The 25,364-nt window shown below is 41.5% G+C and overlaps 1 protein-coding gene across 6 annotated transcripts in view; it reads left to right on the top strand.

Annotated features, from left to right (window-relative positions):
- The window catches only part of Ccdc7 (coiled-coil domain containing 7), a 197,722-nt gene that overhangs the window by 82,463 nt on the left and 89,895 nt on the right, over positions 1 to 25,364 (top strand). For 5 of the 6 annotated variants that reach the window (XM_037206376.1, XM_037206377.1, XM_037206374.1 and 2 more), the window contains exons 28-29: positions 10,468 to 10,578; positions 10,924 to 11,055. In XM_037206376.1, coding sequence (XP_037062271.1) covers positions 10,468 to 10,578; positions 10,924 to 11,055 — 243 coding nt within the window. Of the gene's footprint in view, positions 1 to 10,467; positions 10,579 to 10,923; positions 11,056 to 23,558; positions 24,618 to 25,364 lie in introns of all 6 variants that reach the window. The other variant, XM_028887843.2, reaches the window with a different exon arrangement.

The raw sequence follows: 25,364 nt of genomic DNA, 5'->3' as shown, positions 1-25,364 counted from the left end.
CTGGAATGGGGGTGCAGCAATAGCTGTACAATTCCACCACTTGCTCTTGTTACTTTTACTTGAGAAGTGGGGAGGGTCAACTACAAAGTCATCTTTTTCGAAAGTGAGATGCCAGGATGCTTAGGGATCACACTCAGGCATTTCATACACCAGGAATTCCTTGTACCTTTCAGAAAATAATGGCCCCGGTCACGTGTCACATGTGGAAGATAACAGGTGATTCTTTTGAATCTGTGCCCTTATCTAAGCCTGTTTAGATGATTCTCCCAATACAGAAGTAGGAAGCCAGTGCTTTCCCAGACATGGATTTTTCCAGATTATAATCTGTGCACTAGTTACAACGTCAGGGTTCCCCACGGAAAGGTTCAAGTAATGTGTTGAGCTCCCCCTTCACAGAGCTAACCAATCCTGACCATCTGTATTGGAAAAGCTACTGGTATGATTGGGATGTCAGTTGATGAATGCTAAACTTCATCCCGTGCTTAGCCCTGTCGCCCTGACAGGTAACTCTATTGCCAGGAGTGGCACTCAGGCTCTATGGGCCCTCATCAACCAGAGTCTGGGTGCCCAACGTCTTGCACTTGTGCTATATGTAACTGTCCAGTAGATAAACAGCCGTGGCCTTTTATTTTTTCAGCAATGACGGAAAATCATGCCTGCTTTCTTCCTTGAACAGTGAAGATGTTTTTAATGTGACAGTAGCCTGGGTGCAGGATGTGCGAGATCCTTTCCCGTGGGTAACTCTATCAGAGCACATGTTCGATACCCCAAGGTCTCGACAATGGGGATTTTTAGTGGCCTGAAGGGGATTTACTGATAGCAGAGAATGTAAAGGCTCACTTTTGTATGCCTCAGAACAAAATTAGGAAGAATTACCTGATTTCCTCCCATTCTCGTGGTAGGAACTATGAGATCATAGCAATTAGTTTACTGCTAAGCCTTGGTCATGCGCTATTATAAAAAGTGAAAGGTCTGACTAGAAGTTGGAATCTGTACTAAGGAACCCCCAGTACTAACTACTTTCTTCATCAAAGAGGCAAAATCCACAAGTCTTAGGACCTACTGAGAAGACTGAGGGAATTACATTTCTTCTAAGGCCATCAAGTATGGATATTAATACCTTCTGGGAAACACACACATACACAAACATGGCTCATTCTCTGGCCTTGGTGTTTAATGAAGAGGCCATCCATCTACTAGATTCACGCAAGGATGTTCAGTAGCACCAAGATCTCTCCTTAGGCCATTCACTTAGAAAACACAAAACCAATAAAGCATTCAGTAGTGGAGGGCCTGTAGTGTCCAGCAGATGATCAAATGCTGTGTTTGGCTCTCTCCACTGGTCCATGTTTGCTATCTGAGTAGCCACTTTTTCACACTCCCAAATTGATCAACTAAAGATTTGAGTTGTCGTAGACTGATTGACATGACCAAGATAAGTTTGGTTGAGCTTGATAATCAACATAAGGCAATTAAACCAAAAAACAAAACAAAACAAAAAAAAACAATCTTTGAGTCTGGTCAATCTTGCCTGTTGCTGTTTCCTGCTCCCTCCTTGTGTAGTGAAGGGACCAGCCACGCCCTCTATTGTTTCTCTAAATTGTCTCAGCACAGAAGCGAAGACACTAAGCTGATACCAAGGGGAGGTAACTGAGACTCTCAGCCCCGCTGGCATTTATGGGACACATCGGCATGGGGGAGGCCTCCCCAATAAGCCCCTGGTATCTCACTCTGATAACGGAGATGTGAGCACGCTCCCAAGACATGTCAGCACCCCTCAACTAGTTTGGTGGGAGCGTCTAGAATTTTGTTTCCCTAGAAGGGCTTCATTTGCTAACCCTCTTGTTGCCTACAATGCTATAGACAATGGTTAGTTTTTAAGTTGGTCAGTTGAAACAATAGTCCTAATTAGAAGTAGCCATTGAGCCTTTGCTCACATCCATCCTGCACTGGAAAGTGAAGGTTGGAAAAGGACCACACTCCACCAGGGTTTCATTTTTCCTCGCAGAATGGCACTGGCCATGGTGGAAGAAGTCCCTCTTAGTGGAATGAGCCCCCAGACACATGACTCCTACTGTTTTACAGCCCCAGGGTACTGCTGGGAGGGGGAAGAGGGGTGGGCAAGGAAAGAAAAACATCCAATCAGAATAGAGAAAGTTTTTTTTTCCAAATATTTTTGATTGACAAGGAATTGTGTATATTCTGTGGGAACAATCTGATATTTTGGTGTATGTGCGATCGTACAGTGTGATTAAATCAAGCTAATTCATATGCCTGTCATCAATGCCATCCCCACAAACTGGCCCATGCTGAGGCACCAGAACAATGAATGCTTCTGCCAAAGGCACTTCTTCCCACCAGGACACTTCCTGGTGAGTGCGCTGGCCTTCAATGCAGTCAGGGCACATCCAGATAGGATGTAGTCCATGACTGAACCTCCTTCCAGGTCTGCAGGAGACTAGCTATGCATCCAGTCTAGTGTGGGGGTAAAGATTTCCCCCACAACATTTGCCACTAACAGCCTTTGTAATTGGCTGTGGTTAAGCCTGAAAGTAGGATTTTATTCTGAAGTCACCCTCCTTGTAAGCATGTGTGTGCACGAACATTCATTCATATATGTATATATATATTTCAACATACAAGCAAATACATGTGCACACTCGCACTTAGAAACCCTGAGTTTGGGGACTAGGGAGATTGCTTAATGGTTAAAGCACTTATCATAAAAGTATGAGGACCAGAGTTTAGATCCCAGAACTCACATAAAGGCTGATTGAACATACCGCCTGCCTATTGTTCCAGCCTTCAATATAGGAGACGGAGGGTCCCCAGAGCCAGCTGGTTAGCAAGACTAGCCATATCAGTGAGCTCTTTGGGACACCTTGCCTCAATAAATGAGGTAGAAGAAAAATCAAAAGCTATTCCCAGCAGCTTAGGCCTTCCACGTGCATGCATACACATACACATGTGTGAATGTGCACACAGAGAGAGAGAGAGAGAGAGAGAGAGAGAGAGAGAGAGAGAGAGAGAGAGAGAGAGAAAGGAAGGAAGGAAGGAAGGAAGGAAGGAAGGAAGGAAGGAAGGAAGGAAGGAAGGAAGGAAGGAAGGAAGGAAGAAAGAAACCAAAATTTCACAATGGCCTCAGTCCAGTCCTTCCGTTAGGACTGCCCTTGCCTTCCTCCGAGCTGTGTGCTCTGTTCTGTTCTTTCTTCCACAATCTGAGTCCAGACTCTAAACAGCACTATAATGCTTCTAAAATTGGGACAGACTCACCCTGGGAAAACAAACACACCAAAAAGATTCTGAGGCTTTGTCTGCAGTGTGCCCGCCGCAGTCTTGCGACAGCAAGGGGCTGAATCATCCTGGTGGATTACTTGACGAGGGTGTTTTTCCTTTAAGAGGGTCACTTCTATATGTTCGTTTTGGTTTTGATCCTGCCAAACCTCTATGGGAAAAAAAGTGAACTAAATAAGCCTCATCCCTTGCTGACCCTGGTTTGCCATAGTCACCATGACCTCCTTCAACTGAAGCATGTTTTTATACATGCTTCGAATTCTCATTCTGTAAGCATGAATGTTTCTTTTCTCACTTAGGGATTTATCTCACTTCTCTCTCTATCTCTCTTTTGCCTTGCACCAAATCATATATTTAAATTTTATTTCTTACTGAACACTACTGTAGGAACATGTTGCTATGTGACTCACTGTCACAATCTTAAACCACAGATATAAGATAAGACATATACATCATGATCATGGGAGATCATACTGTTCCATAGTGCTTATGAAACTGGAATCCAGAGTTTACAAAAAACGAGCCAAGTTTCCTATTCAGTAGACCCATTGTGTATCCTTTTGTAACCAATATCGCCTTCACACAAATAACAGCATCTACTCAAACATGAAGATGCAGACTTGAAACCCCAAGCACAGCCTGGGAAATGAAATACTTCTGGAAAGGAAAAGGTTCATGGGCAATATCATCATAATAAATAACTTTAAGTCATTTCAAATTAAACCCATAGAGGTCTTTCCCTTGGCTCTTTTTTTCCTTACAATTTGAGCACTTATTTTATAGAAATTTCTGAACTAAGTGTACACTAAGCTCTCTAGAGGAAAAAGAAAAAAGAAAACAAAATATTGTTGCCCTTTAAACTTCCTGTCTGTGACAACTTCATCGTGCATATTCACAGACAGGATCCACACAGGCACAGGGACAGGCCAGTATTTTTCTCTCAAGGAGATCCTCTTTCTGCTGATCTCAGAAGAGTAGGTCTGGAAGCTCAGTATGCAGTGTGGACTGATTCAGTTCTACCATCACTTCCAGTAGTGGTTAGACAAGTTGCTGAGACCTGGGACTCCCGGGCAAATATGGATGACAAGGAAGGACAGCTAGGATACCAAGAAAGACGGTAGCTAGTAATCCAATATACCACTGCCATCTATTTCTCTGCCTGGGGAATGTGGATGTACCAGCAGTCAAAGAATCCCGAAATGTCCTGTGGCTCCTGTGGCTCTGTGAGAGCAGAATAAGTTAAAGTCCTAGGAATTGATTCCTCTCAGAAAAGACCTTGTTCCCCTTTCCAGCTTATACAGATTACACCTAGAGTTCGGGTCTCCACATCTCATATACTCAAGACCTACTTGTATTGCTGTATCGGGTTCAGCTGGGCGATGTTCTTTGCTGGTCTGGGCTCTCATCTGGACCAGGAGGAGGCTGCCTTCAATGTAGCGTGGGTTGTGTGTTCCCTGGTAACAGGAAATTTCAGGTTAGGTCATATCCTTTGCTGGCAGGAAGTCAGGCAACCATGGGTAGTAGCTTCATGGGCGGATGATGTAGTGTGCTGCCACCCATCACACACTAGGGCGAACTGATTCTGACCTTGTGCAGGGAGATGAGGCTGACAGTGGTTGCATGGGCAGTCAGTGGTTGCATGGGCAGTCAGTGGTTGCATGGGCAGTCAGTGGTTGCATGGGCAGTCAGTGGTTGCATGGGCTGTCAGTGGTTGCATGGGCAGTCAGTGGTTGCATGGGCAGTCAGTGGTTGCATGGGCAGCCGCTTCTGCACCATTCACAGCCTTAGCACCGTGGAGTTTGGGGCCAGGGCACACATAGATCAGGTGGGTTATGAAATGGAAGATTAGTCTCAAAGACAACTCCATTTATGCCAGCAGTGTATTTATATAACACTTCTTTCCCAGTTCATAAACTTGTATTTTATTTTTGGTTTGGTTTTATTGGATTTCTGTTTCTCGGTTTGGTTCGGTTTCATTATTTTTCTTTCTTTCGTTTTTAAGGCTGTCATCCATGTAGTTATTGTTAAACATTTTTTTTTTTTTTTTTTTTTTTTTTTTTGGTTTTTCGAGACAGGGTTTCTCTGTGTGGCTTTGCGCCTGTCCTGGAACTCACTCTGTAGACCAGGCTGGCCTCGAACTCACAGAGATCCACCTGGCTCTGCCTCCCGAGTGCTGGGATTAAAGGCGTGCGCCACCACCGCCCGGCTGTTAAACATTTTTAAGTAAAATAGAATTACATCGCTTTCCCTCTTCCCTTTCCTCCCGCCAGCCCCTCTCAGGTCTCCTCTAACCACCTCCCACCCCACCCACTCTCCAACTGATAGCCTCCTTTACTTTTATCATTATTACTGTATGCATATGTGTGTGCACAAATATGTAAATGCAACCTGCTGATTCCATGTTTCTTGTGTATATATGGTTTCAGCGCTGACCACTTTGTATTGGGTAACCAAAAAAGGAGTTCACCCTTGGGAGAGACTAATTTCCTCTCTCCCAGCGGCCATTGGTCACCTGTAGTCCTCCATCTAGATGGAAGACCCTGTGAAATGTCTCCCCTTGATTTAGCATGTCTGTTGATCTTGCCATTGTTTTGCATTTTTATAAGCAATAGTGCTAATCACCATCAGATATATCATGGTCTTTGCATGCCCCATAAAAATGCTCTAACTGCAGCAGTTCCCTTGAGTGCTTGGGAGTGGATGCAAGTATCAATACACTTGGCCATGTATTCAAACTAATATGTGTTCACTAGCAGGAGGCATAGAAATAAAGATTCTAATGGCCTGTGGGACCCACGTATACCTGCATCTGTGTGTGGGTACTAGGAACATCAGTGTTGGATTCCTGTGCCTCCATCACAAAATACCACAAGCTGCATGGCTTGGGCAGTGGAGATTGAGTATCTCAGAGTTCTCGAAGCTAGCTGTGCAAGACAAGCCGTGTTCCTGCTTCCTGAGGAACTGTTCAGCTCTGCTGAGTCTCTGATTGCTGACAACATTTGGTTGCGCTTGGCTTGCAGGCCTAGCATGATGACCTGTGCTCATCCTCAGGGCACTTTTCTCAGCGTGCACACTTCTTGCCCACAGAGCCCCTTTTGTAAGGATATTGCACATATTAGATCTGGGCCTTCTCTAATGACCTCGTTATAAATACCCCATTTCTAACTCAGTTCATATTCTGAGGACCTGGGCGGTTAGGGGTTCTACTTATTTGGGAGGGAGAACACAATTCAGCCTACCAGCTGCTCTCTAACGTCTCAATATTTTTTTTATCCCTCCTGTGAGCAAACTACATCCACAACATTCCAGTGTGCTCCCAGTTTAACTCTAATCCTAGAGTTTCACTTAAACATCATCAGCCTCTGATTCTTTCTCACCACCTAAATCGCCCTGGTAACTAACTCCAGTGAGGTTGGAGCGCCACTCACTGCAGGAAAAACTTCCCTCCCTCTGTGGACTCAGGGAGCCAGATTTCAAGTTACCCACTTCACACAATACATACAATGGCCTGACAGTCATACTGCAAACACTCCTGTTCCAGAAGGGCAGCAGTACTTGGGACAAGCCAAGAAAACCCAGAGCCTAGCAGGGCCAAGTGAGCTGGATTTTAAGTTTTGAGAATAATTTAACCGGCTTGATGCCTTTCCCCGCCATGGCTCTGCCCTTGGCTCTTGAAAAGAAACAGGCAGTAGCCCAGCCCACTGGCCAGGGTGACTGGAAAAGCCACACTGGTGTCTGAACCACACTTAGGGCCATTCTTCCTGTTTATTGAAGGATATGTTTTCACAGCAAAATAGTTGTTATTAACCCTCTTAGACCGGTTGGGTCTCAGAAGCAGGTAAGCATGTGTGTTCCACCCATCTTGGCTTCCTTGGCCCAAGTAGTTCTGTGGGTCTATTCTTCACATGTCGGCTCTTAAGCGGTTAGCTGGATATGACTTCAGTGTTCTTCCAGAGCATGCATGTTTTTCATTCTTTTTACCTTTAATAAGCTGGGAAATGTGAACATTTTTGTTTCCTTTTTACCTAACAACTCCTTTTTTACTTTCTTTACCAATTGCTTTCTCAAGAAGAAAACCAGGCTATGCCTGAAATTGACATATATATATATCAGTGTCCTGTGCTCACAAGTTCTGCTTTCTTCCCAACAGAATCCCACTGCCCACCTTTTTATAAGAATCACTGTTCCTCCCCAATGTGTCTTCCATTCCCACCAGACTGTCAGAAGCACTTTCCACCTTCATGTTCCTGTCATTCATGCCAATACATATTTCTGTCTCTTTCTGCGATTATGTACATCCAATGGTTGGGGTTTTCCTTGCATCTTTTTGAAAGGAGTACAATTCCACCTCTAACCTTTGAATTAGATAGGGTCAAAGACTGTGGAGACTGTAGTCAACTACACCAAGAGGCCCAAGAAGCACACACCACTCATTCTTCTCTTGGAAGAAAGCATCGTTCTCCAGGATGAAAACAGGGTCAAACCCAACCCCTGCTCTTGTTTATTTTGAAAGATGAGATAGATACCTGGTTAAACGTTAAAAATAAAAAAGTGTTCCACGTCACACGCAGATTCCCTCCGGGGAGCCTCGTGGAGAGTTTGTGTATCATCAGAGTGTTTTCTTGGACAGACCTAAGCCCACATCTGAATCCCTCCAACGACCATGCTGTACTAGCTGGTGTCAGGTCTGGCATTTAAGTTGACTCGATAATTGTTAGAAAACCTTTGTACTTGTCTAGAGTTGGGCCTAAAAGAAACACATATGAGATTTTAAGATGAAGCTGTTCTCTATGTATACAGATGTGCGTAAGCATGTACATACAGCCACAGACATACACTGTGCCCACACTACCCCTGTGTGTACATGAACGCACACATTTTAGAACTCATGAACTCTCTTAGATGCCTTCAGTGTCAGTCTCTGGGGCTTGTGCTCCCCATTCTCCACTTAGCATGTATGTCCTACAGTGTTAACGCTAATTTTCGAAATATTGATGGATTTATACACACACTTTATCCTATAGTGTTTCAGATCTTGGAGACTGCTTTAGCAGAAAAAAAAAAAAAAAAACAACAAAAAAACACAACCCAAGTGTGATGGCTCGTGTTAATTGTCAATTTGACAGAATCAAGTATCAGCTGGGAGCTTGGCCCCTGTGCATGCCTGTAGGAAATTATCTTGATTATGTTAATTGAGGTGGGAATTCCCACCTCGCCTGTGGTTGGGGCCATTCCCTGGCAGGAGATCCTGGACGGTATAAAATGGAGAAAGCAAGCAGGACGCTGGCATGCGTTCCTCACTCTGCTTCTCAAAGTCAGGTGTAGCATGGCCAGCTCTCTCAAACATCTGCTGCCTTGACTTCCCCACCAAAAGGAACTATACCCGTGAACTGTGAGCCGGAATAAACTTTTATTCCTTAAGCTGCCTTTGACAGAGAATCTCATCACAGCAACAAGAAAAGGAACTGAGACACCAGGCTATCCCCAGGTGTCCAGGCTGCACTCACTCCCTAGTTACTTGTGAGGGGTTTTGCTTCACTTCCGTAGTTTATTTGCAGTTTAGTGCTCCATAGTTCTCACTGATGCAGTTTTATTTTTTGAATGAAGTGTGCCCAGTCACCCAGGTACCCTAAGAGAACTGTCCTTCCTTCCACAGTCCTTATGTCCCCATCGCTCTTTCGGGTACCAACTCCAGTGTTCTCTGCTTGGTTTCTGGTTCAAAGGTTATCACACTAGATACCATAGGTTCAGGTTCCACCACCACCACCTTTTATTTATTCTTCTCTCGTGTGGTCTCTTGACCACAGCCTCTTCTCCTCCGCTCCTCCTAGTCCCTCCCAACCACCTCCCCTCACCCCTAGATCAACTGCTCTTCCACCTCCCCTCAGAAAAGAGCAGTCCTCCCAGAAATATCAACCACACAGGGCATAGCAAGAAGCAATAAGACCAGGCACAAACCTTTATATGGAGGTTGGACAAGGCAGCCCAATAGGAGGAAAAGGGTCCCAAGAGCAGGTATAGAGTCAGATACACACCCCACTCCCACTGTCAGGAGTTCCACAAAACCCTCAAGCTAAACAATATATATGCACAATATATATGCACAGGACCTAGCAAAACATACAGGCTCCATGATTGCCCTTCAGTCTCTGTGAACTCCTATGAGCCCTGCTTAGTTGATTCTATGGGCCTTGTTCTCATGGTGTCCTCTACTCCTCTTGCTCCTACAATCCTTTCTCCCCATCTTCTGTAGAGTTGCCTGAGCTCTGCCTAATATTTGGCTGTGGGTCTCTGCATCTGTTTCTACCACCTGCTGCAGAAAGCCTCCCTAATGACTATTGGGCTAGGCACCCTTCTATGAGTATAGCAAAAATCATTAGGAATCACTTCATTGACTTTTTTTTTTTTTTTTTTTTGCCAGTCATATTTAGTTCTACCCCAGGTCTCTAGGCCATCCAGCTTCTGGTTCCTAGCCATCCAGGCAGTGTTGGACATGGACTTCCTCTTGTGGCTTGGGCCTCATGTTAGACCAGTATTGGTTGGCCATTCCCATAAACTCTGAGCCAGAATTTTGGTTTTGGTTTTTGCTGTTGCTGTTGTTGTTTTGGTGTTTTTGTTTTTTTGTTTTTGTTTTTGTTTTTTTTTAACTTAACATTCTTTTAATAAATCTTCCCAAGTCCATTATATAAATGCTTTTTGCTGTTCCTTCGTAGCTACACTCAGCACCTTGTACCACCTCACGTGAAGCAGTTTCTATACTAGACCAGTTACTATCTGGTTTATTTAGACATTCTCCTATGCTTGAGTTATATGATTCTGAACATTTTACAGTTTCAAATAATGCTGTGGTGGTGAGTAGTCTTGTGGATGTTCATTTTCTTTAGTTTGTCTAGGGATAAATAGAAACCTAAGGCATGAGTAATCGGTGAAATTAGGAGAGAGAATATGTCACAGTTGGTACCACAGAATATTTATGAAGTAGTTCGGCAATTTCAATAATATCCATTGATAAAAACTCTCCTCAGAGTCATGCCAGACACAAGCTGGTAACTTAGGATTTTATGAAAATAAGAGGGATTACTATTGTACGCATGCCATCTCATTAGAAATTTGAACCCTGATATTTCATGGATTTCCCTTTATATTGAAGACTAAGTACCTCTCTTTATGTAGTTCATTTTGCAGCGCCAGACGAAAGCTATGGGCATTTGTATTCAGAGTTCTCGTCAGAATCCCAGGCACAATTAGAGAGAGGAACAACTTCTGAAGATGCGAGACTCAGTAGTGAGTAGAATAACATAAGCAATTTGACAGCAAGCCCACAGCAGGCCCTTGTCTCTGTGTCCTGGGTTCTGTGTGAGCATGTTTCCTGGGCAGCTTGTGCTCTGCCCTGAGTGTGGTTTCCACAGCACAAGAGATGGCAGTCAAAATGAATAAAACAGGCAAAATGGGAAGAGCAAACAGAAAACAATGACCAGTGGCTTCTGGGAGCTATTGTCCGAAGCAGGAGTTGCTAAGAAAGGCTGTCACATGCTCATGAAACCTGTGCTCAGCATTCCTCATCTCCCCGTGGGTGGGAAGTTTGAGTGTTCAGCAATTCCCTAACACACACGTTTTCCTTCTCCTTAGGAATTCCTTCCGAATACCAGAAAAAAGATTTATCAGTGGACAATCTATTGCCTGAGAAGAAACCTCTTATTATAACCAGAAACGTGTCTCAGAACAAGAAACCTGGCCTTCTTCGGGATGATAATGCGGAGAGTACGTACACTTCTTTTATATTGTTTTTAATTAAACTCAGAAAACCTTCCTACTGGGTTTGTGAATAGGCCTGCAGCCATATGTTTCTTTGGACTATTACAGGCACCCCACTTCTGAGTCTTCCGATAATCTAGGTGTCTTTTGTAATAACTGCTGGTTTACCTGTGCTCAGTGCCCATTTTCTAGATTTCTGCTTCGTATTGTAGTAGTGGGTTCTGCTTTGAACTCATGATGCTATAGTCTTTATGTACATACAGATTTCAAAAACTCATATCTTCAAGGTCAGAGCATATTGTCTTACCAAAGGGATACTTGTTATTTTGGTAGTATTCTTCATTTCCCTTAATAACTGCCTTATCTGCTATTAATGTGGCTCAGTACACCTTCTTCTGCTTAGTTTCTGAATGGCTTTTTCATCTCTGTTGCTTTAATTTTCTTCTGTTTTATGATTCCAATGTTTCTCTTATAAGAAACTTGGTACTGTGTGTGCTTTTGTATGTATTCGGATACTAATATTTTAATAAGCTTTTAAGGACATATGTAATCAAATTATGTCTATTCCTTTTCAAAAAAATTTTAGATTTGTTTTTAATGTGTATAAGTGTTTTGCTTGCATGTATACATACTCCATGTGCATGTCTGGTCCCTGTGGAAGTCAGATCCAATGGCACTGGAGTTACAGATGATTGTGAGCCACCATGTAGCTGCTGGGACCTGAACATTTGTCCTCTAGAAGAGTAGTGAGTGCTCTTAACCACTGAGAACCATCTCTTCAGCCCCGAACTATAGATATTCTAAGTTGTAATTACTCCTCTTTTCTTAGTTATGTTGCTTCCATTCTCTCTGCTGTACTTTTGGTGATTATGTCTGAAGTCATACTGGATGCAAATATTTTGAACTTCAAAGTTCAGTAAGGACTTTGGATTCAGTAAGAAAGGTAAATGATAATTCAAAATATATGAGTATAATGATGTTTATAGCGGTGAATAAAGTAACCTATATTTGTGAACTGAAGCTACTTACGGGTGGTGGTGGTGCATGCCTTTAATCCCAGCACTCAGGAGGCAGAGCCAGGCAGATCTCTGTGAGTTCGAGGCCAGTCTGGGTTACACAGTGAGTTCCAGGAAAGGCGCAAAGCTACACAGAGAAATCCTGTCTCGAAAAACCAAAAAAAAAAAAAAAAAAAAAAAGCTACTTAAATTTAAAAAAAGTAGCAAAGGTGCTTTTACATATGAATAGCTAAGTATGCATTCACAGTATATTTATATTTCTACTTGAAAATAATTTGCTTACCTCATTCAAAAATGAGAAAAGGTTTCAGACCAACCCCAGCCCAATGTGAGGTCACAGATCCCATGCTCAGACTCCAGGCCAAACCTAGGATCCCACCTTACCATGCTAGACCTTGGACTGTTCCCATGTAGGGTCAGATAATCATGCCTAGAGCCCCATTCCAAAGCCAGGATCATGCCCTATAGTCAACCACATCAGACTTGGTCCCTTATGAGGTCAGAAACCTATTCTTAGAGTCCCAAGCCAACTTCAGGATCTCATCCCTCCATATCATACATTAGACTGTCCGTGTACGGCCAGAAACACATGGCCAGAGACCTTGCCTGATCTTAGTGTCCCTTGCTGCTATGCCCCACGTTAGACCAGCACAATGTGAGGTCCATGCCACAGAGACCCATGCCACAGAGACCCATGCCACAGAACCATAGGCAGAACAAGATTCAGATCTTCAGCTAGAGTATTCAGACACTGATACAGAATACTTTTCCCAAGGAGAAAACAGGAGAGGAACTCCTATAAGAGAGGAACGCTGAGCAATTAAGACAACCTTCTAGGAGCTTAGAGAGGAATTCAAGGGACAGAAGAGACAGCCCAGAAATCAGAGAACCTACCCATAGATAGCACCTTGTATTGCAGTTGGTAACATACTCTCAGGGGAAGATGAGGTAGAACTTAGTAGCCTGACCACCAGTCTTGTAGAGGAAAAAAACACCTGAATCATACTACAACCTAGTCCTGAAAGACTATTACAAACACTCTCTCTGAAAGAATAAAGGTAATCTAGAATCCAAGCAAAAACAAGCAAACAATATGTTCAAAGAATTGAATGAGGACATGACAAAGAGCTACATGATATAAGGAAGTCCACACAAGATATAAAAATGGATTCAGAAATACCAAAGAAAAACTACTCTGAAATGTTAGAGATGAAAATGTCAATAAATTAAATAAAAAGTTCAATGGAAAGCCCGACTCATGAAATGGAAGACAAAAGAATCTCAGGGGTTTAAGACAAGGTGAGGAATGGAAACATTTAGTGAAGAAGGCTAATTTTTTTTTTAAGTTATGAAGAGAACATGTGAGATCTTTGGGAGACCATGAACAAACCAAGTCTACAGGAGGGAAAACTACATACCAAAGGCAAAGAAAATATTTTCAAAATAATTAGAGAAGGAATTTCCCCAAATCTATGGAAAGAGGAACCTAACTGTATAGAAGAAGCATATGGAATACCAAGTAGGCAGGACCAGAAAAGAAACTCCAATGTACTTAAATCTCTTAATGAGAAACACCAAGTCACATGTGAAGGCAGGCCCATTAAAATAACTGTCAGATTTTCGATGGAAACATTTTAAGCAAGAAGAGCTTGGAATGATATACTTTCAAGTTCTGAAGGATCACAGCTGTGAACTCAGATTAATATAACCAACAAAAGTATCTGTCATGATTGAGGGAGAAATAAAAACATTATATGATAACATAAACTAAAGGAAGTTATGAGTACCAAACCAGCCCTTTTGAGTATTCTAGAAGGAATCCTTTGAACCAATTAGAGTGATTAAAGACATCCAAGAGCCTACTTGAATAAATCAAAAGCAACCAAAAACAGTAGTTACGCAACAGAGAGTTAAGAAAGGACCAAACACTACAAAATTAATGAAATGATGAAAGGATTCCCCCCAACAAGAAGACATTACAATTCTATACATACACACACACACCAAATGGGGTTATAGCTAAGTTCATAAAACATGTGATGAGATATAAAGACATGGATTTCCCAAAAAAATAAATACCCTGCTCTCACCAATAAACAAATAATTTTAGCACAAAATATCTGCATTAGACCCAACTCTACCCCAGCTGCCGGCCAGCAGGGAAAACTCCTGTGGGAAGTCCCGCACCATAACCAACCCCCCCCACCATCGGACCCTGCAGTCTACAAGTTCCATGCCCTACCACAATATCCATCCACCTGTGACCACAGCAACTTCCCAAGACACAGAAACCAAACCACCAGCTCTCATTGGACCTGAATGACTTTCTGAGACACAGAATCTGCCAACTCTCATTGGACCAAGAGAGGCTTCCTGAGCACAGAATCAGCAGCTCTGACTGGACCAAGAGCCCTGATAAGACCAAGAGCATCTCTGTGAGTCACAGAATCAACTAGCTTGGATTGGACCAAGAGAAGCTCCTGGAGATACAGAATCTGCCAGCTCCAATTAGACCAAGAGCTAAGATTGGGCCCAGAGGGACCCCCAAGACACAGACACAGCAAGCAGAGAGTAGATCAATAGCAGCTTGCTCAGAAACAGGCACCTCTTGTACCTATGGGAGGGAGATATGGGTAGACACCAGTGCAAAAATACATACATCAACGTAAAGAGCAATATGGCATCATCAGAACCTAGCCCTTCAACAACAGCAAGTCCTGAACATCATAATGTAGAAGCAGAAGAAAGCAAGCTTAAAAATAACTTCATGAAGATACTACAGGCCTTTAAAGAGCAAATAAAAAAATCCCTGAAAGAAATTGAGGAAAAGACAAAACAAAAAATGGAAGAAATCAATAAATCCCTTAAAGAAAGCCAAGAAAACCATGAGAAAGCAATTAAACATGTGAAGGAAACAGTCCAAGACCTGGGAAGTGAAATAGAAACAATAAAGAAGACACAAACAAAGGGAAGGCTGGAAATAGAAAATCTGAGTAAACAAATAGGAAACATAGATGCAAGCATAACCAACAGAATACAAGAGATTGAAGAGAGAATCTCTGGTGTAGAGGATACAATAGAGGAAATAGATTCATAGATCAAAGAAAATACCAAAACCAAAAAAGTCATAACACAAAATGTCTAGGAAATCTGGGACACCATGAAAAGGCAAAACCTAAGAAAAATAGGGATAGAAGAAGAAGAAAACCAACTGAAAGGCACAGAAAATATATTCAACAAAATCATAGAAGAAAACTTTCCCAACTTAAAGAGGGAAATACCTATAAAGATACAAGAAGCCTATAGAACACCAAACAGACTAGACCCCCCCAAAAAAGTCCCCTCACCACATAATAATTAAACCACTAAACAGACAGATTAAAGAAAGAATATTAAGAGCAGGAAAGGAAAAAGGCCAAGTGACATAAAGGCAAACCCATCAGAATAACACTTGACTTCTCAATGGAGATTTTGAAAGCCAGAAGGTCCTGGACAGATGTAATGCAAACACCAAGAGACCATGGATGTCAACCTAGATTAATGTATACAGCAAAACTTTCGATCACCATAGATGGAATGAACAAGACATTCCAAGACAAAACCAGATTTAAACAATACCTATCCACAAATCCAGCCCTCCAGAAAGCAATAGAGGGAAAATTCCAACCTAAGGAAGTCAGACAGACCCACAAAAACTTGGCAACAGATAACCCCACAACAGTAAATCCCAAAGAAGAGAAATACACACACACTACCACCAAAAGATAACAGGAACTAACAATCACTGGTCATTAATATCCCTTAGTATCAATGGATTTAATTCACCCATAAGAAGACACAGGCTAACAGAATGGATACAAAAGCAGGACCCATCTTTCTGCTGCATACAAGAAACACACCTCAACTTTAAAGATAGACACTACTTCAGAGTAAAAGGCTGGGAAAAGTCTTTCTAATCAAATGTTCTTAAGAAGAAAGCTGCTGTAGCTCCTAATACCAACAAAACAGACTTCAAATTAAAATCAATCAAAAGAGATCAAGAAGGACATTATGTACTCATCATCACAGGAAAGATCCACCAAGATGAAGTCTCAATTCTAAACATTTATGCCCCAAATAAAAGGGCACCCACATATGTAAAAGAAACATTACTAAAGCTTAAATCACACATCAAACCCCACACAATAATAGTGGGAGACTTCAACACCCCACTCTTACCACTGGGCAGATCTGCCAGATCAAAACTTAACAAAGAAATAAGGGACCTACTTGATGTTATGACTCAAATGGACCTAATCACTACCTACAGAACATTCCACCCTAACACAAAACAATATACCTTCTTCTCAGCACCCCATGGAACCTTCTCTAAAATCGACCACATGCTTGGTCACAAAGCAAATCTCAACAGATACAAAAAAATGGAATAACCTCCTGTATTCTATCAGACCACCATGGTTTAAAGTTAGATTTCAAGAACAACAAAAATTACAGAAAGCAACCCTGTCTCAAAAAAAATTACAGAAAGTATATAATCTCATGGAAACCGAATAATGCTCAAATGAATCACCAATGGGTCAAGGAAGAAATAAAGAAAAAAATTAAAGACTTCCTAGAGTTCAATAAAAATGAATGTACCACCCATACCCAAACTTATAGGACACTATGAAAGCAGTGCTAAGAGGAGAATTCATAGCACTAAATGCCCACATAAAGAAGTTGGAGAAATCTCACACTAGTGACTTAACAGCACACCTGAAAGCTCTAGAACAAGAAGAAGCAAAATCACCCAGGGGGAATAGATGCCAGGAAATAATCAAATTGAGAGCTGAAATCAATAAAATAGAAACAAAGAGAGTAATACAAAGAATTGATGAAACAAAGAGTTGGTTCTTTGAGAAAATCAACAAGATAGACAAGCCCTTATCCAGACTAACCAAATGGCAGAGAGAGAGAGAGCATCCAAATTAGCAAAATCAGAAATGAAAAGGGAGACATAATAACTGACAATGAGGAAATCATCAAGTCATACTTCAAAAACCTGTACTCCACAAAACTGGAAAATCTAAAAGAAATGAACAATTTTCTGGATAGGTACTACATACCAAAGTTAAATCAAGACCAGATAAACAATTTAAATAGATCAATAACCCCTATGAAAATAGAAATAGTCATTAAAAGTTTCACAACCAAGAAAAGCCTAGGACCAGATGATTTCAATGCAAAACTCTACCAGATTTTCAAAGAAGAGTTAATATCAATACTCTTCAAATTGTTCCACACAATAGAAACAGAAGGAATGTTACCAAACTCCTTTTATGAGGCTACAGTTACTCTGATTCCCAAGCCACACAAAGATGCAACAGAGAAAGAGAATTACAGACCAATTGCCCTCATGAACATTGATGCAAAAATACTCAACAAAATATTGGCAAACAGACTCCAAGAACACATCAAAAAAATTATCCACCATGATCAAGTAGGCTTCATCCCAGAGATGCAAGGTTGGTTCAACATATGAGAACCTATCAATGCAATACACCATATAAACAAACTGAAAGAAAAAAAACCACATGATCATCTCATTAGATGCTGAAAAAGCCTTTGACAAAATCAAACACCCCTTCATGATAAAAGTCTTAGAGAGATCAGGAATACAGGGAACATACCTAAACATAATAAAGACAATTTACAGCAAGCCAACAGCCAACATCAAATTAAATGGAGAGAAACTCAAAGTGATTCCTCTAAAATCAGGAACAAGACTAAGCTGTCCACTCTCCCCATATTTATTCAATATAGTACATGAAGTTCTAGCTAGAGCAATAAGGCAACATAAGGAGATCAAGGGGATACAAATTGGAAAGGAAGAAGTCAAACTTTCACTATTTGCAGATGATAGAATAGAATTCAACCAATGAACATGGATAGGTAGGATTAACATATTAAAAATGGCGATCTTACCAAAAGCAATCTACAGATTCAATGCAATCCTCATCAAAATACCAACACAATTCTTCACAGACATGGAAAGAACAATATTCAATTTCATATGGAAAAACAAAAAACCCAGGACAGCTAAAAGAATCCTGTATAATAAAGCAACCTCTGGAGGCATCACGATCCCTCACTTCAAGCTCTTCTATAGAGCTACAGTAACAAAAACAGCTTGGTTCTGGCATAAAAACCAACACATAGACCAATGGAATTGAATTGAAGACCCTGACATCAATCTGCACACATATGAACACCTAATTTTTGACAAAGAAGCCAAAACTGTAAAATGGAGCAGAGAAAGCATCTTCAACATATGGTGCTGGCATAACTGGATGTCAACTTGTAGAAGATTGCAAATAGATACATATTTGTCACCATGCACAAAACTTAAGTCCAAGTGGATCAAAGACCTCAGCATAAATCCAGTTACTCTTAACCTGGTAGAAAAGAAAGTAGGAAGTAGTCTTGAACACATTGGCACTGGAGATCACTTCCTAAATGTAACACCAGTAGCACAGACACTGAGAGCAACAATTAATAAATGATAACTCTTGAAACTAAGAAGCTTTTGTAGGGCAAAGGTCATTGTCAATAAGACAAAACAACAGCCTACAGAATGGGAAAAGATCTTCACCAACTCCACATCTGACAGAGGGCTGATCTCCAGGATATATAAAGAACTCAAGAAACTAGACATCAAAATACCTAACAGTCCAATTAAAAAATGGACTACAGAGCTAAACAGAGAATTCTCAACAGAAGAATTTCAAATGGCCAAAAGACATTTAAGGAACTGCTCAAAATCCTTAGTCATCAGGGAAATGCAAAACAAAATGACCCTGAGATATCATCTTGCACCTGTCAGAATGGCTATGATCAAAAACACTGAAGATAGCTTATGTTGGAGAGCAAGGGGAACACTCCTACACTGTTGGTGGGAATGCAAACTTGTACAGCCACTCTGGAAATCAGTATGGCAGTTTCTCAGAAAAACAATGACATCATGAGGTTTGCAGACAAATGGATGGAACTAGAAAATATCATCCTGAGTGAGGTAACCAGACTCAGGACAAACATGGTATGTACTCACTCATAAGTGGATACTATATGTAAAGCAAATGATAACTAGACTGCAACCTATAGCTCCATGGAGGCTAACTAGTAAGGAGGACCCTAGGAAGAACTCATGGATCACCCAGCAATGGAGAAATGGATGAGATCTGCATGAGCAAACTGGGGGTTAGTTGGCGTAATGGAGGGCAAGGGACAGGGGATGAGAGTTTAGGGGAGCAGGAGGTTCGAACTAGAATGGGAACAGAGTGGAAGAGCAAGGAAAGAGATACCATGATAAATGAAGACACCATGATAGGTTATGTATGCCCTTAACTGTAGCAGGAATCTTAAAGAGTCTTGTTAATAAAATCAAACCTGAGCCAGGTATGAATACTGGAAAATCAGAGAGACAGAACAAGCCACAGCTAACCTCACCTGGCCAACTTCTCAGCTGATCTTGTTTCCTCAGACTGGAAGCCTCTGTGTCCTCATAAGTGAATGGCTCTCAGCTGAACTGTGCTGCCCAAAACCTAAAAGCTTACCCAGCCAAATGCTTAACCAGTCCAAATGCTTCTAGTTTCTGGTCCTCACGCCTTATATATCTTTTTGCTTTCTACCACCACTCCCTGGGATTAAAGGCATGATGAGTCACCATGCTTGGCTATATCCTTGAACAGATGGATTTCTGCCTCAGGAATGCTAGGATTAAAGGCGTGTGCTACCACTGTCTATCCTCATGTTTAATATTGTGGCTGTTCTGTCTCTGACCCCAGATAAGTTTATTAGGGTGCACAATATTTTGGGGAACACAATACCACCACAGGGGAATCTGTGGTTGGTATGTAAAATGAATAGAAAAATCTCTTAATTAAAAAAATATGAAGCTTGGCATTGGTGGCGCACGCCTTTAATCCCAGCACTCAGGAGGCAGAGGCAGGAGGATCTCTGTGAGTTTGAGGCCAGCCTGGACTACAGAGTGAGTTCCAGGAAAGGCACAAAGCTACACAGAGAAACCCTGTCTTAAAAAAAAAATATATGAACATAAAAAAAAATCTGCATTAACTGACACCATAGGTCAAATGCACTTGACAGATATCTATAGAACATTTCACCCAACCTCTGCAGAATGCACATTCTTCTCACCAGCCTGTGACCCTTTCTCTAAAATAATTCCAGGGTCCTGCAGCTTCTCCACCTCATGCCAGCTTTGCTGTGTGTCTGCCCTGCCTGTTTTTTCTTAATTCCCTGAATTCCACCACCCCAGTCTCATCAAATCCCTGTAGCCATACTGAAGTGGAGCAAGGCAGCATCTGAACAAGGAATGAATCCTGACTACAAGGAACTCTCATTAGTCAGACGAGGGACTATTACCATGAGAATCAGGCTAATAACGGGAAAGGGGAAAATAAAATAAATAAGGATAAAGGAAAAAATAAAGAAATAGAAGGGAGCCCATTTCAGTTCCTTGGATGTAGAACATTGGGACAAGGAGACTCTAGAGACAGGCAGTTATATTTAAGTAGAATTTAGAAGACAGGCAGATCGTTACATGGTACCAAGCAGACTCTAAAGATAGGTAGTCAAATATTAGTGCTTGGGGAAGATTTCAGGAACCTGGAGAAGTGGCGGCAAGACATTGCAGCTTCATTGATTCTTGGGATTGTGTTCAGAAAGACATGCTCTTGGCTTCCGGAAGGGACGTGGTTTTTCTGCCTAGGAAGAAGTGGGAGACTGAGGAATTGATACATTGCGGAGGACCCCGAGTATGTTTCTATTTTGGTTTTCAGTTTTTCTGTTTTCATGTTACTTTGGTGGGGGGTCATTACACTGGTAATGGTGCACACAGAAGTGGAGCTCTGGGCAGGCAGGTGGAAGCCCTGGTGGGCAGGTCCTGGAGCAGTTGATCCTTTACAGATGTCTGCATTGGTAGCTCATCCAGCCCAGCCAGGTGAGAATGTGTGAGCATGGAGGTGACAGGCGCACAGATGGAGAATGCTGTAGCCAAAGGGAACAATCTTGATGCCTTTAAATGTTACCTAGTTTTTTGTTTTTGTTTTTGTATTTAAACATCCAGACTCAAATAACAAAACAGCTGTATTTCTGAGATGTCTGGTAACTGTATCCACACAGGTAAGGCTGGTCAAGGGAGAACCTAGCGGGCCTATGCTTTTTCATCCAGTGGTCTAATCCCACATCTTCCTTTACCTGCTTCTGCTAATGATGACTTCTCTCTTTGGTGGGCGGGGAGTGCAGGGGACTTGTCTCTAACCACCTGGAGTCCCAGTGGTCTCTGTTCAACTATAGTTTAGCAATTCAGGCAGGATAATTGGGACCTACCTCTTGGGTATTTGGACCCACAGTAATGATGATAATGTGGAGTGAAGAGAACCCTGGGGGCATGAAATCCTAAGTGAATGTGTGCTGTGGACATTAGCTTAGCCATATCAAGAATCTAATACTTCAGCCCATGGCAGTGCCAACATGTCCCCTGACCCAGAGTGAGGCTCAGAGGGATGGCAAAGCCTTCCTCAGAGATTCAAGGAAGTGTTGATATTGTGTGCGGAAATGTCCACCATAGCTTTCTTCTCCCAGATACGTGCAGGCTAAAGACAGCTCGCCTACAGAGACTGCCCCTGCCAAGATGAGCTTAGCCTGCCTCCTTGATTCAGCTGTCTGCAATAACCCCGTGTCCCTGGTCAGCTGTGTATAACAAACATGCTGAGTTTTCAGGGTGCTCTGGCTTCTCCACCAGCTTCACTCTGGGTCTGTGAGTTCATCTTTTCTTTCCCGTCAGATCTCAGTCATCCCAAGAGCCATGCTGGTTGAGGCGGATCAGAAATTGTACCTTGTATAGCTTTTAAAACTTGTTAAACATGGTCCAGAACTCAAAATGAGTGAGTAGTATGTGGAGTAGGATTGTTAAAATTATATGCTGTTCTTGCTCAGTGTCATAACTGGTAACGTCCATTATGTCTAGTTAATTGATGGTGGGTTTTATTCCTATTGGTGATAAATGAGGCTTTCTATTACTATATGCCTGCTGGCTTTTGGGGGTGGGGGTAAATTAGGGCCATTGTAATGGTATTTCACTGTTGTTTCAATTCATACTTGCTCCTCTTGCAGAGGACTTGGGTTCTGTTCCCAGCACGCGCATGGTACTCACAACCTTCATTAATTCCAGTTCCATGGAATCTGATGTCCTCTTCTGGCCTACACAGGCACTAGTCACACGTGGTGCATAGACATTTTTTAAATTAATTCACACTTTAGTACATATATATCATCTGGGGGGAAATAAACTAAAACAGCAATAAAATACCACAGTGAGTCTTTATTCTACACAGATAAAACCATCTTGGTTCACAAATGAATTATATTTTCCTTTCCTATGTGTACACCTTGTATTACCTTATTATGATGTTGGATTATCTAAAAGTCCTTTTTGGATGCTGAGAAGCAATGGTGTGCAGGGGCATCCCTCCTTGCTCTTGACCTTAATGAAAGAGCTTCAAGTTTCTCACTGCTAAGTATGATAATACTAAGAGTTCCCAAACACGCAGTTCAGCAAGTAGAGGAAACCCCCTTCTATACTGCTTTTCTGGTGGTATTTTTTGTGAATGGGTATTAAACTTTAGCTAAGGCCTTTCTGTATCTATGGAGATGATCTGTGATTTTTTTCTTAGCCTGTTATGAATGAAGACAACCAACTATCAGATATTGTACTTCCTTGTAAGTCTAAGTTAAATCCCAATGGTTTATAATTCTTTGTGTGTGTGCTTGGAGTCAGATTATTCCTATTTCATTGAGGGTCTATGTTGCTGAGTAGAAATGGTGTGTAAATTTTCTCTTTGTATATTAGGGTAGTGCTGGCCTCAGAGAAGTAGAAATGAATCCGTCTTATTCTCTCTTCTAGAAATTTGGTACAAAGCTTGTCTTAAATGTTTGTTTGAGTTAACCAGGGAATCCCTTTGGCTCTACCATTATCTATTATGAATAGTTATTAATTATAGATTCGGTTTATTTAATGGACCCATTTTAACTATATTTTTCTTATGTGAAACTTGAGAGATTGTATTTTCAAAGTATTGGCCTTTTTCATTTAGGTTACTAGTTTTAAGCATAGAGTTATTTACAGTTTGTTGTCATTTGGGTTCACAGAATTTTTACCTGATTTTAACAATTTATACTCTCTTTGTGCTTAACCTACTTAACCTCTTCTCAAAGAGCTAGCTTTTATTTTGTTGATTTTTTTCTGCTAATTTTATTTTCAATTTTATAGATTTTTCCTGCTCTAACTACTTTATTCTTTAACTTTAGATTTCATTTGCTCACCCTTTGCTAGTTTCCTACAGTAGAAACAAATTATTGGTTTGTGGTCTCCTTTTCTAATATATGCATCTGATGCTATAAGTTTTCTCATAAACACTACTTTTGCTGCAACAGAATTGACTCAGGACTTACAAAGAAGGAAGAGAACTTCTAACATAAAACTGTAACGTTGAAGGAGTGGCCAGTAGTGTTGCAAGCTCCATGATTGAAGGTGATTATGCAGAACAGCTTGTTTCTAACGTGGATGAAGTACCCTTGCAGTAGAGGAAGATGCCATCGAGGACTCTAACTGCAGGAAGTCAGTGCATGACTTTGAGAATTCAGAGGACAGTCTGATTTTGTTGTTATGAGCTAATGCAGATCGATGACTTTACATCAAAACCTGGATTTATCATTTCAATGATCTAGAATACCTCAGAATTGGACTAAATCTACTGTGCTCTGTAAGCGCAGCAATATTGCCTGGTTGACAGCTCATGTCTTCGTAAGAGCTTGTTGAATAAGCCCCTTGGAAGACCTACTGCCTACAAGAAAGGATTGCCTTCAAGATCCTGTTGTTAGGGTCTGCAATGAAGATGTGTGATTAGAGGAATGTGCATGCATGCTGAATAACATGAAAGACTCAACATTCAGGTCTTGAAACATGCATTTCAAAGGCTCCTGCTGCCCCTCCTGAATAATTCTTTTGTTGGATCTGCATAAAGAAAATGGAAACCACTGGAAACAGTTCACCAGTCTAGATATCATCAAGAATATTCATGATTCACAGGAAGAGTTTACACTGTTGATATTAACAAGAATGTCAAAGAAGCTGATTCCATCCTTGGCAGCTTTGAGGCTTTCAGGACTTGGGTAGAGTAAGACCCTACAAGTGTGGAAAGACAAGAGAAGCAGAACCAGAAGTAAGGCCTTCCCGCACAGCCACAATCTGTGTCAACTTGATGGAGTGAAGAGCTACTTCTTAGAAACGTACAAAGAAAATAGTTTAACTCATGGTAGAATTCCTTGCAAAATTAGCCAGCCCTTCCAGATGCCACCAACTACATTTTTTTGTGATATTCTAAACTTTTTGCTGTCAGATCAACAACATTCACAGCATCTTCACCATGAATAGAGGTCCATCATCCCTCCACGTTCTCATTTACCTTCAACTCCATCTTAATACCTAGTGAGGTAACCCAAACCTTTCTTCTCATGATACCTTGGTAATTGTATCGTTATAAATGGCTAGCTTTCTGTTTAGCATGAATTCTGAGCAAGAGGGTATTGTAAGGTGACCCAAGGAGGGCCTTGGGACCTCAGTTAAAAACATCTCATTTCCCCCATCATTAAGGTTGATCCTTTGGCCAGCATGGAAACCCTTTTCTCTGTACTGCTTTCATGGCACAACAACCCCAATGACAGAAGGACATCTTACCTTTTAGTTGTTGGAAACATGCCCATTGGTTTCAATGAGAGCTTTTCTCAATGACAGTCACTTGGGCTATTGGGCAAAAAGTATTTGTGTTACTAAGTATACATCTGTGGAGCTTCTCGTACTGTACATGGACATCCAGGTTAGGTACATATCACATCCTGCATCCTGCATTGTAGTTTCTCAGAGATGCCACAGTGATTAAGGCATTGCTCACACATTTAACAACAACACCAAAAGTATTACTTGTGGATGTGGACGCTTGTACTAGTTCCAGTGAATTTTATGGGCATGAACTCATTATGACACTCCCATTTTTTTTCAGTTTTATTCCCAAGACACTGGTCACCTGGCCGATTCAACTAGCTTCTGTCCATGATCAATAGCTTAAATCTTAGACCTTCTCCAGTCCACACATCATGGAGCCTTTGTGCTGCCTCAAGTTTTACCCACAAGGATTTTTCCTTATTGCTGTGTTTCATGGTCTCCAGTTAGTGTGACTGCAA

This window comes from Peromyscus leucopus, chromosome 5 (genome assembly GCF_004664715.2).
Source record: "Peromyscus leucopus breed LL Stock chromosome 5, UCI_PerLeu_2.1, whole genome shotgun sequence".
Classification (NCBI taxonomy): Eukaryota; Metazoa; Chordata; class Mammalia; order Rodentia; family Cricetidae; genus Peromyscus; species Peromyscus leucopus.
The sequence above is the reverse complement of the archived record's forward strand: the minus strand, read 5'-3'. Positions and strand labels throughout refer to the sequence as shown.